At 36.3% G+C, this 14,083-nt stretch overlaps 1 protein-coding gene across 50 annotated transcripts in view; it reads right to left on the bottom strand.

Annotated features, from left to right (window-relative positions):
* RIMS1 (regulating synaptic membrane exocytosis 1) overlaps positions 1–14,083 on the bottom strand; it is a 319,637-nt gene that overhangs the window by 64,517 nt on the left and 241,037 nt on the right. For 38 of the 50 annotated variants that reach the window (XM_071548592.1, XM_071548593.1, XM_071548547.1 and 35 more), the window contains one exon: positions 7,142–7,254. The exons of the other annotated variants lie outside the window; for them this stretch is intronic. In XM_071548592.1, coding sequence (XP_071404693.1) covers positions 7,142–7,254 — 113 coding nt within the window. The remainder of the gene's footprint in view (positions 1–7,141; positions 7,255–14,083) is intronic. 50 annotated transcript variants of the gene reach the window in all.

Here is a 14,083-nt window from a genome sequence, read left to right as displayed (position 1 = left end):
TACAAGTGACTTGATGTGACTTATCTGAATATAAATTACCAGTGGGGTTAAGGTTAAACTCTGCTGATATGTTTATTCAGATTACCTTTGGGAAATGGCTTGTAGAGTCTGTTAAACAACTTTTCTGCTTGTTATCTTTCAGATTTTAAAATAGACCTCTCCAAAATGGAAACATGATGCATACTAATTCTTACTAGGTCTACCTCATAAAGTCCAAGAGAAAATTCAAAGCAAGAATTAAAGCTATGGAAAGTTCTACTTAGGTTAAATGTAAACCTTCAGATTGTGGAAAATGAATGGTTAATTGTTTCCAGTTTAAGTTAACCTGCCCCACTCCTAAGCCAGCTTTGATGTTTTGTGCAAAATTCCTAAAGAATTCCTAAAGAATCCTTCTAGCTACTCTAAAATGAGATATCTAAAATTACGAAAAATATCTGAACACATGGAATGATTGGGGTTTCCATTGAGCTCAACAGAATTGCAATTTGCAAAAGAAATCACCATCCCATTAAATAATAAAATATATGTTGATTTCAGTGAAACAGGGATTTCACCTGTCCCATATATTTACATCATATCTAGAAATTGACTGCAGGTGAGGCTTTAAAAATACTTTGTTTAAAGTATAACCAAGCAGTCTCCATCAAATGCATGGGGTTTCTTCATGCATGGTGAGAGATTGTCTTAGAAATACCTCAATGTTTTATTTGCATTTGCTGAAGAAAATCTGACTTCTCCCCTTTACCATTATAATGTCCAGTTGCTCTTCCTCACCAAAAAGTCAATATTGTCTTTGTACCTCTTGTTTGCCAGTGCATATAGTGAATCTGCAGTAGCAGAAAACTCATGTGGTCCCTGAGCAAGGATGACATGGTAATGGAGAAGGCTGGCTCTTCCATCAAGGGAACCATCATGGTCAGGTGCAGTGACTTCCTCTGTCCTGTTGAAAGCCTGTTTCTTGCTAAGTACTGAGGGAGGTATAGGATGCTGGCCTTTGTCCCAAGAGACACCTGAATCTGGCTCTTTAGCATTTGACTGATGATTCAACAGAAAAATAACAAAGTTGAACACAGTGGACTATGCATGTCAGGAAGAAGAGCCTCTGCTTCCCTTGTACTGAATTTGCTCCACCCTTCATGGGCTGGGAAAGATGGGGAGGAGAGAGAGAGAGAAAGCATCAAGCACAGTTGTGCAGCTTACTGGTTGGCAGACCAGGAGGAAAATTAGAAGTCTCAGTTTGTGTATCAGTTGCTGTTTAGCAATTAAGGCTCATTGAATGACTGTTCTGTATCAATATGAAACCATTTACTGGTGCACAGTCCTTGGCCCTGTAAGTGGGGGCTATATAGATATCCTCACCCTATCTTGCTACTTGTAGTCCAGCAGTCTGTCAAAAATGGAATTGTTTTGTAGGTATCAGACTGGTTTAAAAGGAAGTTTTTCAGCTTTTTTTTATGAGATGGTAGATAAAGAAAAAACTGAATCCATGTCTTCTACTAGCCTTGGTATTGCAATCACACAGCTAGTGCAGAAAACATGGAGCATCCCCTCCTAAATGAGATTTTCATGGCATGGTTGAGCTTTTCCTGCCTCTTTATACTGTATGCCAGGATTGTGATTCCAAAGAAACTGAAAACCTTTCTCTTCACAGAAATAGAGATTAGCACAAAAAGTGGTGATGATGAAAGTTAATGCTGAGTGCTACAATGTTTACATTTTACTACTGCTTCTTTCTGATTTACCTCTTCCTTTCTATAGTTGCTGTTTCTAATTAATTCACTGACCTCTACAGAAGGCATACAACTTTTCCTACCGATTTCCTACCTACTCCACATACAATCTGATAATCAGTCATCTCAGCTAACAGATGAACAAAATGAAGCAATTTTGAAGTTAGCTTTTTTCCCTTCAAATAAAAAGAGAAATAAATAGTACTCTTCCACAAAGCAGTGATCACTAAAGTCAGAATATTTTACTGTTACAATATACCTGAACTTATTGTTCAGAAAAAAAAATGGTAGCCTAAGATCATTTTATTTGGTATCTGCAGTGACGTAAAGCCTGCAGGTTTCCAACTGGCCGAAAAGCAATATGACACAGTTCTACTGCAAAACAGAAAATGACTACTCTTTATAGCTCCACATGTATTTGCAATACATTTCCCTGACATTTATATTTTAAATATTATATAATTTTGTATCTTGAAAATAAAGTATATGTTCAGTGCATTCACTTCTCTTTCAACTCTATATCTTAAAGCTTATGTAACATTTCTATTCCAAGGTGCACTATTTATCACATTAGGAGAGTTGCTGAAGTTTGCAGAAACTTTGATAGCAATTACTAAGGAGCAGGTCTGGTTTTTTAAACATTAACAGCAGCTAGTTTCAAATGTCCAAACTACCGTGTCTGCGTTACAAAAACAGAAGTCTATAAACAGGTGAAATTTAGTTCTTCCATTCACTTTCACAGCATCATAGAATGAACTGGGTTGGAAGAGACCTCTGAGATCATCAAGTCCAACCCTTGATACAACACCACTCTGAGTACTAGATCATGGCACTAAGTTACACATTCAGTCTCATCTTAAAAACCTTCAAGGATGGAGAATCCACCACCTCTCTGGGCAGGCCATTCCAATGCCTGATTACTCTGTAAAGAATTTCTTTCTAATATCCAACCTAAATCTCCCCTGGCAGAGCTTAAGCCTGTGCCCTCTTGTTCTACTGCTGGTTGCCTGAGAGGGGACCAAACCCCACCTGGCTACAATCTCCTTTCAGGTAGTTACAGACAGTGATGAGGTCATCCCTGAGCCTCCTCTTCCCCAGGCTAAACAACCCCAGATCCCTCAGCCTCTTCTCTCCCTTGTGCTCAAGTCCCTTCACCAGCCTTGTTGCTCTTCTCTGGACCTGCTCCAGCACCTCTATATCTTGCCTGAACTGAGGGGCCTTTACCACCTGTGGAGCTGTTGCTTCTCTACAGCTGCAAAAAGGAGAAAAAGAGGTATGATGAATTGCAGATGTGTTAGAGTCAATGGGAAGAGCACAAACATAATCCAAAAGAGTGTACTTCACAAATACCTTTACAGCTCCTTAATGACTAAAAATGTTAGCAATTTTACTGACCGTAAGGCACATTTTACAAGTCATTTAATAGTCCATTATAATTAAATTATCTTCCATATTAATAAGGGTTTAGATTTCTAGATTTATCTTCCAAAATCATGAAGAATGCAAAATTCCAGAGCTTTGAAAATTAAAGGAGTGCGCTTTCCTTTGACTGCAAAAAAACCCCCCAGGTGACTAACCTCTACAAATATATGTCTCATTATATGCTTAAATTTAGGGAATTAAATGAGACAATTAAATGAGCATTAAAATGAAGACATTAACATGAGGGAAGAGAAATCCAAACCAGATACATTAAGGCCTAGATTCATCCAGTTGCTTATGCAAGTCTTGAGATTGCAGCTATCTTTTGAGGCACCTTACCCTAACAAGGAATTTTGTCAGAAAACACTGAAACATGCACAAAGCACCCTGAGTTTTATTACTGCTCACACAGGGTTGCTTCAAATGTTGCTGGAGTTCACAGACCAGCAGTTGGTACCTTGGCATGTTCAAGACTCACCACTGACTCCAACAGCATCTGTTTTAGGACCAGCTCACATGATGGTCCAGAACCCACTAAGCATCAGTGATTCTAAATAACTCTTCTCATAATTGTATCCAACTAAACTACCATGAACACTCAACTTCTTTACAGGGAAAATGAGCAAGTCAGACCATTAGGAAACTGCAATGAAGCCCATGAGTTGAGTGAATGGACCTAACTGAATTTTGTGAAGGTCAGTTAGTACTAGAGTGACTGTTTTATCAATATGATATACATCAAATATCATATACATCAAATATCGTAGGTGAAGGGAGATGAAAAGAAGATACCCATCACATCAATGTCCAAGAGCATTTTCTATACATAGCCCTAAGTGCCCTGGCCAGCATCTTGTAAAACTGAACACAGCCAGCCTCCTACCATTCCAAGACTCCTACCCAGCCCTTCCTTGTAGACATTAAGTTAAATCCAGAGTGCCACTGAACTAATGCCATAATTTTATGCCAAATGCTTTCCAATCACACAGTCTTAAGCTTAGTCTAAATATAGAGTGATGTCCTTTTCAAGTGCATACTACAGTGGCCTGATCAGTAACTCTTGAATAAAAACACCTTCCAAAGAATTGGAAAGTGGGAGCAGCTGCAGCATGATGTTTGTGTTCTGTGTGTGGCCTCTGGAATAATAAAACTTACTGTATTTTGAATTGAAAGGCTAATTAAGATATACTGGATTTTGCCTCTCAGCAAATCCATAGTAATTCTACCAAAGAGTTTTGGTTCTCTCAAACACTGAAACAGCATAAATATGTTTATACTAGCCACTACAGCCTTACCAATATATGTCAGACATATTTAAAGCTCTTCTTAAAGCTCTTCTTTAAGGCTTTTTGACAAATAATCAAAGGCTTGTTTGTTTTTATTTTTTCATTTAGCATTTTAGAAGGTAACTATTTCACATACATTATGGAACCTTTCCACTGGAATGGAAGGAAATAAGGATGTGAGCTCTGCGAAAGTCTCAGGCAACTAGAGTGGAACAGCCATGAAGACAAATACAACTGTTGCAGAGCAGACAGTTACCTATTAAAATCCATTAATGGATGTTCAAAACCATAACTTCCATAGCAGATTCTTGGAAAACTATTGCTTGCTTATTGAGACTAAAAGACTGAGAAAATGAGTGGAAAAAATTACAAAAATGGAAGAAATGAAACAAAACTGAATTGGAAATTGCAAAGGCCAGGTTAAAATACCTCTGGAAAAAGATTGGCTTGTTTCAATATAACAGAAAACTTAGGTAAATTTAAGGAATTATTTAGTATATGCATAATTAACTATTGCAAATGGGATCCAGTCCATACTGAAGGGAAATTTTTGAAAGGTTTAGAGAATTTTATATGTAAAAGAAAACAAGCATATTTGCAGATGCTAAAATAGTGGAAGAATCAAATCCATGTGAGCTGATTGCTCAGAAACACAGAAGGTAATATTTTATCAATATGCAGCTCAGCATAATTTTCTAATGAATGTATGCATTTTCTGAAGCCATGGGCAAATACTGTTACATGGGAAAGAAAGAAAGAAACGTTTCTTTTAAAGAGGGACAAACTCTACTTGCAACTGCCATTTCTTTAACAGTCACTTAATATTTTTCACTATGATGCTTGACTATTTTTTTCTTATTTTAAGTCTTCTGCAGTTTTCAAAGACTTTTCACATATTTTGGCAGCAGAAATTAGATATAGTCTTCAGTTGTTAGAAGTCTCAGTCATCAGCATTACCTGATATGACTTGCTACATTTTCCTTAGAGCTGCCTAAATCTTCATCTGTCTGGGTTATTTTCTTGACTCTTTCAGCATTTTCTTAGAGTAAAGAAAGACAGTAGCATAAGGTTTGCTTTGGTAACATTTTTAAAGCAATGACTATCACCACAGTGATATGAAGCAAAATAGCTGACTCACTAAGTATCATACAGAGTGTTAGAACAGTCTAATATAATCTCTTCTCAGCACTTAAAAGTTCATTCTGAGTAACATTGCAGGTTGATGTTTTCCAACAACTATTTAACCATGCATTGGATCTACACTAAGCAAATAAGAAAAATACACTGGGGAGTAAGAAGGATGCTTATGACAAATATTAGAGAGTTGGGATTAAAAAATATGTTTCATAATGTAAAATACACAAATTTCAATCCATCTGTAAGAATTTATAATCTAAAATAGAAAATAGGCCTGTGACTCTGAACAAAGGTCTCTGGTCATCCTGGCAAAAGTCATCAGATTATTATATTACCTTTCTCTCTTGCAAACTTTATCAACTCCATTGTTACAGTTTTTTCTAACGTGTTGGTTGGGAACTTCTGCAGAGATACTGCATCTCACCCTTTTGCCCTGAGTGGGCCTCTTTTGAAGGTAACATCAAACCCAATATTAAATGAGCTGTTTTAATTGCTTCTGATAAATGGTCTCTTTGGAAATTTTCAGCCTAAATATTGGGTTTTTTTAATAGCACTGATATCCCACAATTTTGCAATTAAGGATCTAAAGACTTGTTTCTCTTTTTTCTCTTCCTTTTGAGGAAATTCTATGTTCACAGTGAGGTGGTCTCAAAACAGAAACATCCTTAGCAAAGTTGTCTGCATATTTAACTGCAACAGGATTTTGAACCAATCTTTCAAATCTGCTAGATATTACAAGTTAGATGCCCAATTTCCTATTTAACCCTTTTAAAGTAAATATGTAATTTTGTTTCAGCTGAGTATCTCACTTATCCATTATTTTAACCTTTGCCTCCAGGAGCATCCAGCTCCTCCCAGCTTGATTTCTAAATGACAGTGCAGATGTGCAAGAGGTTGCCAGCAATTTGCTTAGAAGACTATACAGTTTAAATTTACAAAGTTATAGGATAAACAATTTAACATTATCAAGAAAAAAAAATCCCTCTAACTTCATTAATGTAATTTGATGTATATTCCATTATCACAGAAAATCTTTTTTATTAAGAAAGAGATCAAAGTAATCAGTATGTATTAAATGAAAGAATATACTTTATCTGTGCCATTATTACAATGCAAAAATTTATACAGATGAGAATGGCTGCATGGAATTGGATCCAATTGTATCTAATGTCCAGCTCTCTACACATAACGTATCAGCCAAGGCCTAGAGTAGGGCCAACATACCACAATATTTGCATGGCCCACTTTTGCAGCCTCATGGGATTTCCAAACCAAGGCCTTCCTAAAATAGATGTGATTGGCTTTGTTTAACAGCTGTTGAAGGATCTTTCTTCCTTGAATTAGTTTTGAAGATTTTTTGCTTTCTACAGATTCATTTTAGGTGACATCAAAGACTAAGTCGAATGCGCATCAGATGTCGGCAAAAATTATGCTAAAAAGCTATTATTTGAAGACATTTCTGTCAAGCTTTGAAATACAGTGTTCTTGAAAGTTATATAATATCTTAAACAGGTATACGCCTTCAATTTTCAAGCCAAAGTATCATTCCAATACTACTGACTTTACCTTGGTATATTGCTCACGCTCATGTTCTTGGCTAGAACCAGACCCTGATGTCTGATTATAACGGTGCACTTTCATTTTCATCTGTCTTGTTCGCTCCTCCACTACTAAGCTTGCTGCAAAAACACACAATGAAAATCAATTAAAAATAATGAAAAAGTTTTGGGAAAAATCCAAATGGTTTAGCAACAATTTTAGCTTATTTCCATCTCCACAAAACAAAGAAATGTACAAACATGTAGAACAAGCAGGGTGTAAACACAGAACAAAGGAACACTAATGTCAAGAAATCAACCAATTCCATTGCGCGTGTCTTTACCTGAAAATGGGCAGACATCCCAATTCCTACACATAATCAAGCTGGTGCAACAGATATGAAAACAGTGACAGAATTTAGCTGATAGGCTGAATAATAGACCTGTTAAATATTCTGGATGCAGGGGACATAAATCCATGATCATATAACCATGTATTTGCTTAAATGTAAAATATATTACAGTGGCATTCTGAGAAGTAATCCATTAAACAGGTATTAAAATTTATTTTTAAAGTAATTAACTCCTACTATCTTGATACATAACTTCTTGCCGTAGTTGCAGACTATTTAAGAGGAATAATTTCTGCATTCAACCAGTCATACCAAAACCACAGTAATTTTCTAGTTATTTGGTTTTTGGTTTTGGTTTTGGGTTTTTTTTTAACAAAAAGTCCTTTAAAATCACTAATTTGCTCTCTGGCATTCACCTTTATTTCAAATAAATTATTTATTCTTGTGTTTTAAACTTTCCTATGGCAGTGTTTCTTTAAAGCAGAAATCTTAAATCTTCAAGAAGTTGTGGTGCTATCAAGATCATTTTCTTCAGTTTGAACAAGTTACGGCAATTAATATTGGCCGTGCCTGCCACGGGTGGAGGACCTTGCACTAACAGAGAGTTGTGCAAAAGCCTCTGGGGCTAAGGATCCCTTAAAATAAGTTAACCTTTGCGGCAGTGAATAAATTTCAGAAGGATCTATGTATTCTGTCATTCTTAAATTTGGTAGCACATGAAGAGCAATACCGGTAACATCCATACCATGAAAACTGGCACTTTTTAGTAGTTCTAGAACTAGACCTAAATATTCATCAGAACTATTCTAAATCGCAGGAGTACTCACTGTGTTCTTTGTAGTTTAACAGGTTGTAACATCCCAGAACTACTTATTTTAAACTGGCACTTTTTGTGTAGTCACAGATTAAAGATTGGAATTTTATTTGGAAAAACCTCTGCAAAATCTTCTGCTCTTGAGTCAACCATGGATTTATATTACTCTCCAAAACAACTACTTTAAAAAGTCAAACAGCCCCTCCCGAGATCAGTGATGGGAGAAACGTAGCAATTTAAAAACTGTACGGAATCAACTTGCACAGAGAATTTTTTAAATGTGGAAAATAAGTACTCTATCATGTTTGTTAGAGATCTGTATTTTGAATTAAGAGGTATTGAAGTTTTCACATGTAGCTTTTACACTGTTTGTTAGCTGTGGCATTCTTTACATATCTACGTGCTTTGCAAACTCGAAGATACAAGCCCAGGAAAAAAAGCGGTAAACTCAGGACTGGATATTTTAAACTATATGTTACTGCACAAATTAAGATTGTGTACACATGTACCATCTGTAATGTGTTTGTGGAAATAACAGAATATCTGTGTGCTGGTTTGCTATGAAAAATATACAGAGATATCACTGTGAAAAGTATGTCACTTTCATGTCCTCTTTCCACATTTCTTATTTAAAAATAGGAAAATTAAATACATCAAATGACATTAAAATTCTGCTACAACTTCAAATTTAAGGCATGAAATAAAGTTATCATAATCCTCAATGTCCCACACGCAGAGCTCAATCTAGCAAATTCTGCACATGCAGAATGTCACACTGGGCCCAGCAATTATTCCAGATGACTAATTATGTCAGTAAATGTGTACCTTAATTGCAATGAGTCCAGTTCCACCATCAGATATGCAGGCACAGCTCCAATTACTTCAATGGAAGTTGCATGGAGGTATCTGAAGGCAAAATTGAGCACTTTAGGTGAAATTTTTAAAGATGGCCTCTTATTTTAAGGACAGATATGAAAGGATTAAGATATATCAATTAGGAACTTAAGTAAAAAAAATTGATATCTTAATCCTATCATACATGCATGAAATAGACTGAAGATATGAAATCAGAGGGAAAAATGAGACCCCTTTAAAAATTTAGCCCTATATGTGTATGGTGCACCGATTAGTTACTCTAAAAAGTAACTCTTTCATTGTGTGATTTTTAGGTGTTTCCTTCTGTCAACTGTATGTTATAATAAACAATGTATATAATATAATGTTGCTCTGTATTACTTATGAGGCTTGAGAAAGACTATTCTATTTTGTAGTGAAATGCTGTTTCTCAGAGACTATTACTGCAGTCAAAATTAGGCAAATATTCAACTTTAATTCTGTAATTCTTGATTTTGTTATTTTTAAATCCTTAACACACATATTTTCTAGTTTTCATTGTTAGATATCATTATATCAAATAACATGAGAATAGTTAATGGCAACTGTGAGGAAAATCTAAATTCTCTAACGGAGATAATCAGGTTTGTGCATGGAGTAAAATGGAATTTAGCACCAATTAGCTGTCAATTTATTTCTAAGCATGGAAGTGTATGAACCATTAAGTCTGCTCTAGAAAATACAACTATGTTCTTTCTGAGTACATTTTGTGCGTAGCTCAGTTCTGTGATGGAAAATCTCATCAGCCTGACAGTAGCCTGGTATAACCTTACCGCGTTAATCACAAGAAGCAGAAAAAAATCCAACATGGGAGATAAAGCACATTAGCAAAACTGTAACAACCATAGGTAACAACACCATATGATCACATTACTTTCTTGGAACACAGCTGGTTACCACAGGTAACAAAAACTTGACATAAAAAATACTCAAGAACTTAGTCTGCCTCAGAAAAATATGGATCTATTTTCTTTCAGGATATCAGTATTTACAGAGTGCTTTCCCTGAAGGTCTTGAGAGATAAAAATACACAGTAATTTACAGATCAAAGCACTGCAATCCCAAGATCTTTAAATAGTGAAGTAGCTATAGAATTAAAAACATGAAGATTTGCTGTAAGTGTCTCAAATCAGTGGTACAACTACAACTACTACAGTTTTGTCAGTAAGTTACTCTGGTGTCAGAAGTCATGCTTCAAAGAGCTATAACTCTTATCTCTTCAAGAGCTGATGATTCAGATGTGAATACTGAGCAGTATGAGAAGTAATTGAAAGAAGAGACCTCCTTGATCAGACCACTTAAATAAGGGCTCTGAGTTTATAGCTATAGATTTTGCTAACACTAAACCATGTGATGGTTATACGACAATGATGTACATAAACAATCAAGCCATGCAGGAGAGAAAAGACAGACATATGAATGGAATCAAAATGTTGTATTTCAATTCCATTAATCTATTTATAAACCAATCTGACTCCTGTAATCCCTGGTGTACTGAGTCTGGCTGGGATGGAGGCAGTTTTCTTCACAGCTGCCTGTGTGGTGTCCAGTTTACAGTTGTGACTAAGTGCTGAGAACACACCGATGTTTTAGCAATTGCTCAGCAGTGCCTGCACAGCACCAAGGCCTACCCTGTTTCTCACACTGCAACCCCCATCCCTTCCTGACTCCCCTAAAGTAGCCTGTGAGAGGAAACAGGTGGGACAGCTGACCCCAATTGACCAAAGGGATGTTCCATATCATATGGCATCATCCTCACCAGGAAAACTGAGGGTAGTGTAATATATGTAAGGCCAAAATGCCCTACTTAAAAGAGGTAGGGAATAAAAGAAAAAAGCTACGTGTCTCATTTTCAGCCTGCAATCCATCCTGAAAGAAGACAGGCTAACAGTTGTTTCTTCTTAAGGAAGAGAGGCACTTAATTATTCTAAGACTGTATCTGTTTACTAAGATTTTATGTACTCCTTGTAATATGTGAGCACTATGGTAAGATTTATAGAGATACATCTGATGGCATTAACTTGGTGAAAGTCTTCATTTTTATTCCTATCCTCAAAAAAAATAGTTATGGGCATGTTTCAACCACTCTTTGCTGTTTAACTGATAGAGGTTAGACATGGATAGAATGCTAACTGTTCAGAATACATGCCACCTTTTCAATTATATACAAAAAACCATAACAACAAACTACTTCTGTAGACAGAATTTATCATATCATATTCTGTTATCCACAGAATGTGAATCTAAGAATTAAAAAAAAATGTGATTTTAAAAGAAATTAAACTGTTGGCATCAACAACAGATTAATCCCATGAAAATGAGAGCTACAAAAGCAGCACTAAAAATAGTGACCAGTGCAAAAGAAACTGAAGTACTTTTGGGGTCTAAACATCTCTATTTAAGATTTGAAAGGGGGTCTAAACTCTATATTACTTACAAAATTTCTTAAATGGCATGAGGTTTTAAACACCCATCTCTTAAGCTGATAGCATAATGCATGAAACCTATGTAGGATCATTTAGTACACAGGCAGCAATACTGAACTAGCAAGAAACAGCAGAAGTGCTATAGCTGCCTTTCTAGCTCTACCTTTTACTTCCTGAGCTTTAACGGTTTAGGTATCCACCTCTTTCCTATTGCCAGTCCTCAAAGACATTCTGCATTCTGCAGACTTTGGAAAACAGTGAATCTTGTCAATACATAACATTTAAAAAGAACCCACTCATATATTTGAATAAAAAGGTAGGTAAGGTCAGGTAAGTAATAAGACATGTTTAAAAAGTCAGATAGTTAAGCATAGGAACAGTTTTCCATCACTTGCAGTCATTAAGTGAAAATGCTTTTCTAAAATGGCATTCTTGCTCAAAACCAAGTATGGGCTTAATGCCAGAATGACCAAGTTGATTCCAAGGTTGATTGCAAGGTGCCGTTTTCTGGTCTGTGATTAAAAGCGATTCATCATACTGTTACTTTTCTAGACTATAGAAAACCTATGGATGCCTTGGCACTGGCTGTACCATTTTTGTAATGGTGAAATCTGCAACAAACACAGAATTTTCTCTTGAGGCATTTCATGTTTCTGTTCAAGATGATCAAGACAGAAGGAGGCAAGCAAATAGTGTGACTCAGAAATCCTTCAAATTTTACCTGCACCTGAAATGTAATGGAGTAAGCTACACAACAAGAAGAAATTGGCATCAAGATTACAGAGAGCTGTAACTCTTTCCAAAATATATCAGACATTCCTTATGATGCAAACTTCAAGGGAAAAAGTCTAGAAGTCTAAAATGACAGAAAGGTTGCTTGCATAAGGAAACTACTGAAAAGTAAGTTGAAGTGAAAATTTATCTCATAAAAACTATTTTATAGAAACAGTGTTTCTGGGGCCAAACCAGCAGGTTCTGGCAGAGGAACAGAGAACTACATTTATCCCTCAAGCCAACAGTGGTCTGACCTGTTCTTCAATTTCAGCCTTCATACTTAGAAAAATAGCTGAACAGTGACAAACAGGTATAGCTATAATGCAGCCTAGAAGCATGTAAACTTAGCCTTTCTACACAGCAAAAGCCACATATGTCTGTGCTACTTAGATGCTCTGTGGATGGGATTCATGGGGAAAAACTATCCTGATTGAGGAATTGAGAAGTGGCAGCTAAAGAAGAAACCAGGCATACTTTTGTTATGCCCATAACAAAGGCAGGTAAATAAAGCAGTGGATGGGAGAATCCTCTAGTGTAATGCTGGCTGTGTGGCACAGAAAAGAGAACTCACACTGGTGTTGGACCAGGATGATTCATTTCAGAAATAATACAGACAGTCTTCAGTTTATTTCTGTTCATCCTTCAGGAGGATATTTGTAATATGCACACACAAAATATCCTTGTGTTAGGTTTCACAACTTTAAAAATTGAAAGCAAACTTTACCATGAAATCTAAAAAGCACACAAAATTTTGGGTTCATGAGCAGATAAATGTTTTTAAATATAAGTTTGGTAACACTTAAAAATTGATTTGTTTCTAAGATAAAGAACTTTTTACCACTTTTTTCCATAAACAACTTAAAAAAATACTTCATGGCAACCTGCAGATAGTAAAGGAGATGGCTGCTCTGCAACCCTTGTCCCTACCCTACTAGAACTGCTGTGGCTACTTTAAGCTTGTGTGCATGGATTTCCTTTCCCTGGGAGCTCATACTGCTCTGAACCTCCTCCTAATCAGAATTAAGGCATGACCAAATCACATACTCAGACTTCCAAGCTGGGAAATGAGCTTGGGGCTCCCAGTACACATAGAGGCATGGTGGCCATCTTGAATTTAAAAACTCACTTCACAAGGAAGATAAGCCAATATAAAAATCTGAACTGGCTGATGCAACATTCAGTTCTTCCTAAGATTGTTTCAAGGATGATTCACATAGAAGCTTCCATTTAAAAGGAAGCAACAAGAAAACAAACACACACCTCTTAGAATTTGAGAGAAAAAAAAGTATACCTCTGGTTTTGCCAGCAAACCAAGTCAGCATTTTCATAATCTGCTGAAGATTGGTGAAGACCATTGATAATGTGGAACAAATGCTTGATTGCTTTGTTGCATATTTATCTAGTCAGTGTTCTTCAAATCTGTAGTATGTACTATCCCTCATATTTATGTCTCTTTCCACATAATATCCTGTAACTCCCCCATCCTCATCTCCCATTCACCTACTGTCTATTCTTTTATCCTTTTATCAGAAGAGACATTGGGTACTGGTGTAAGTCAGCTCAATTTAAGATATTCATGGTGGCCTAGAACTGCCAGCACTGAACCTCTTCCCACTTCTTTTCTTTTGCCCAGCACTTTTCTGCCTCTGGGTTGCAGCTGCAATCCTTGAGCCAGAGGAATATGTGCATGCAAACATCCCACCACCTTC

This window comes from Pithys albifrons, chromosome 2, assembly GCF_047495875.1.
Source record: "Pithys albifrons albifrons isolate INPA30051 chromosome 2, PitAlb_v1, whole genome shotgun sequence".
Lineage (NCBI taxonomy): Eukaryota > Metazoa > Chordata > Aves > Passeriformes > Thamnophilidae > Pithys > Pithys albifrons.
Note: the sequence above shows the minus strand (reverse complement) of the source record. Positions and strands in the feature narration are given on the sequence as shown.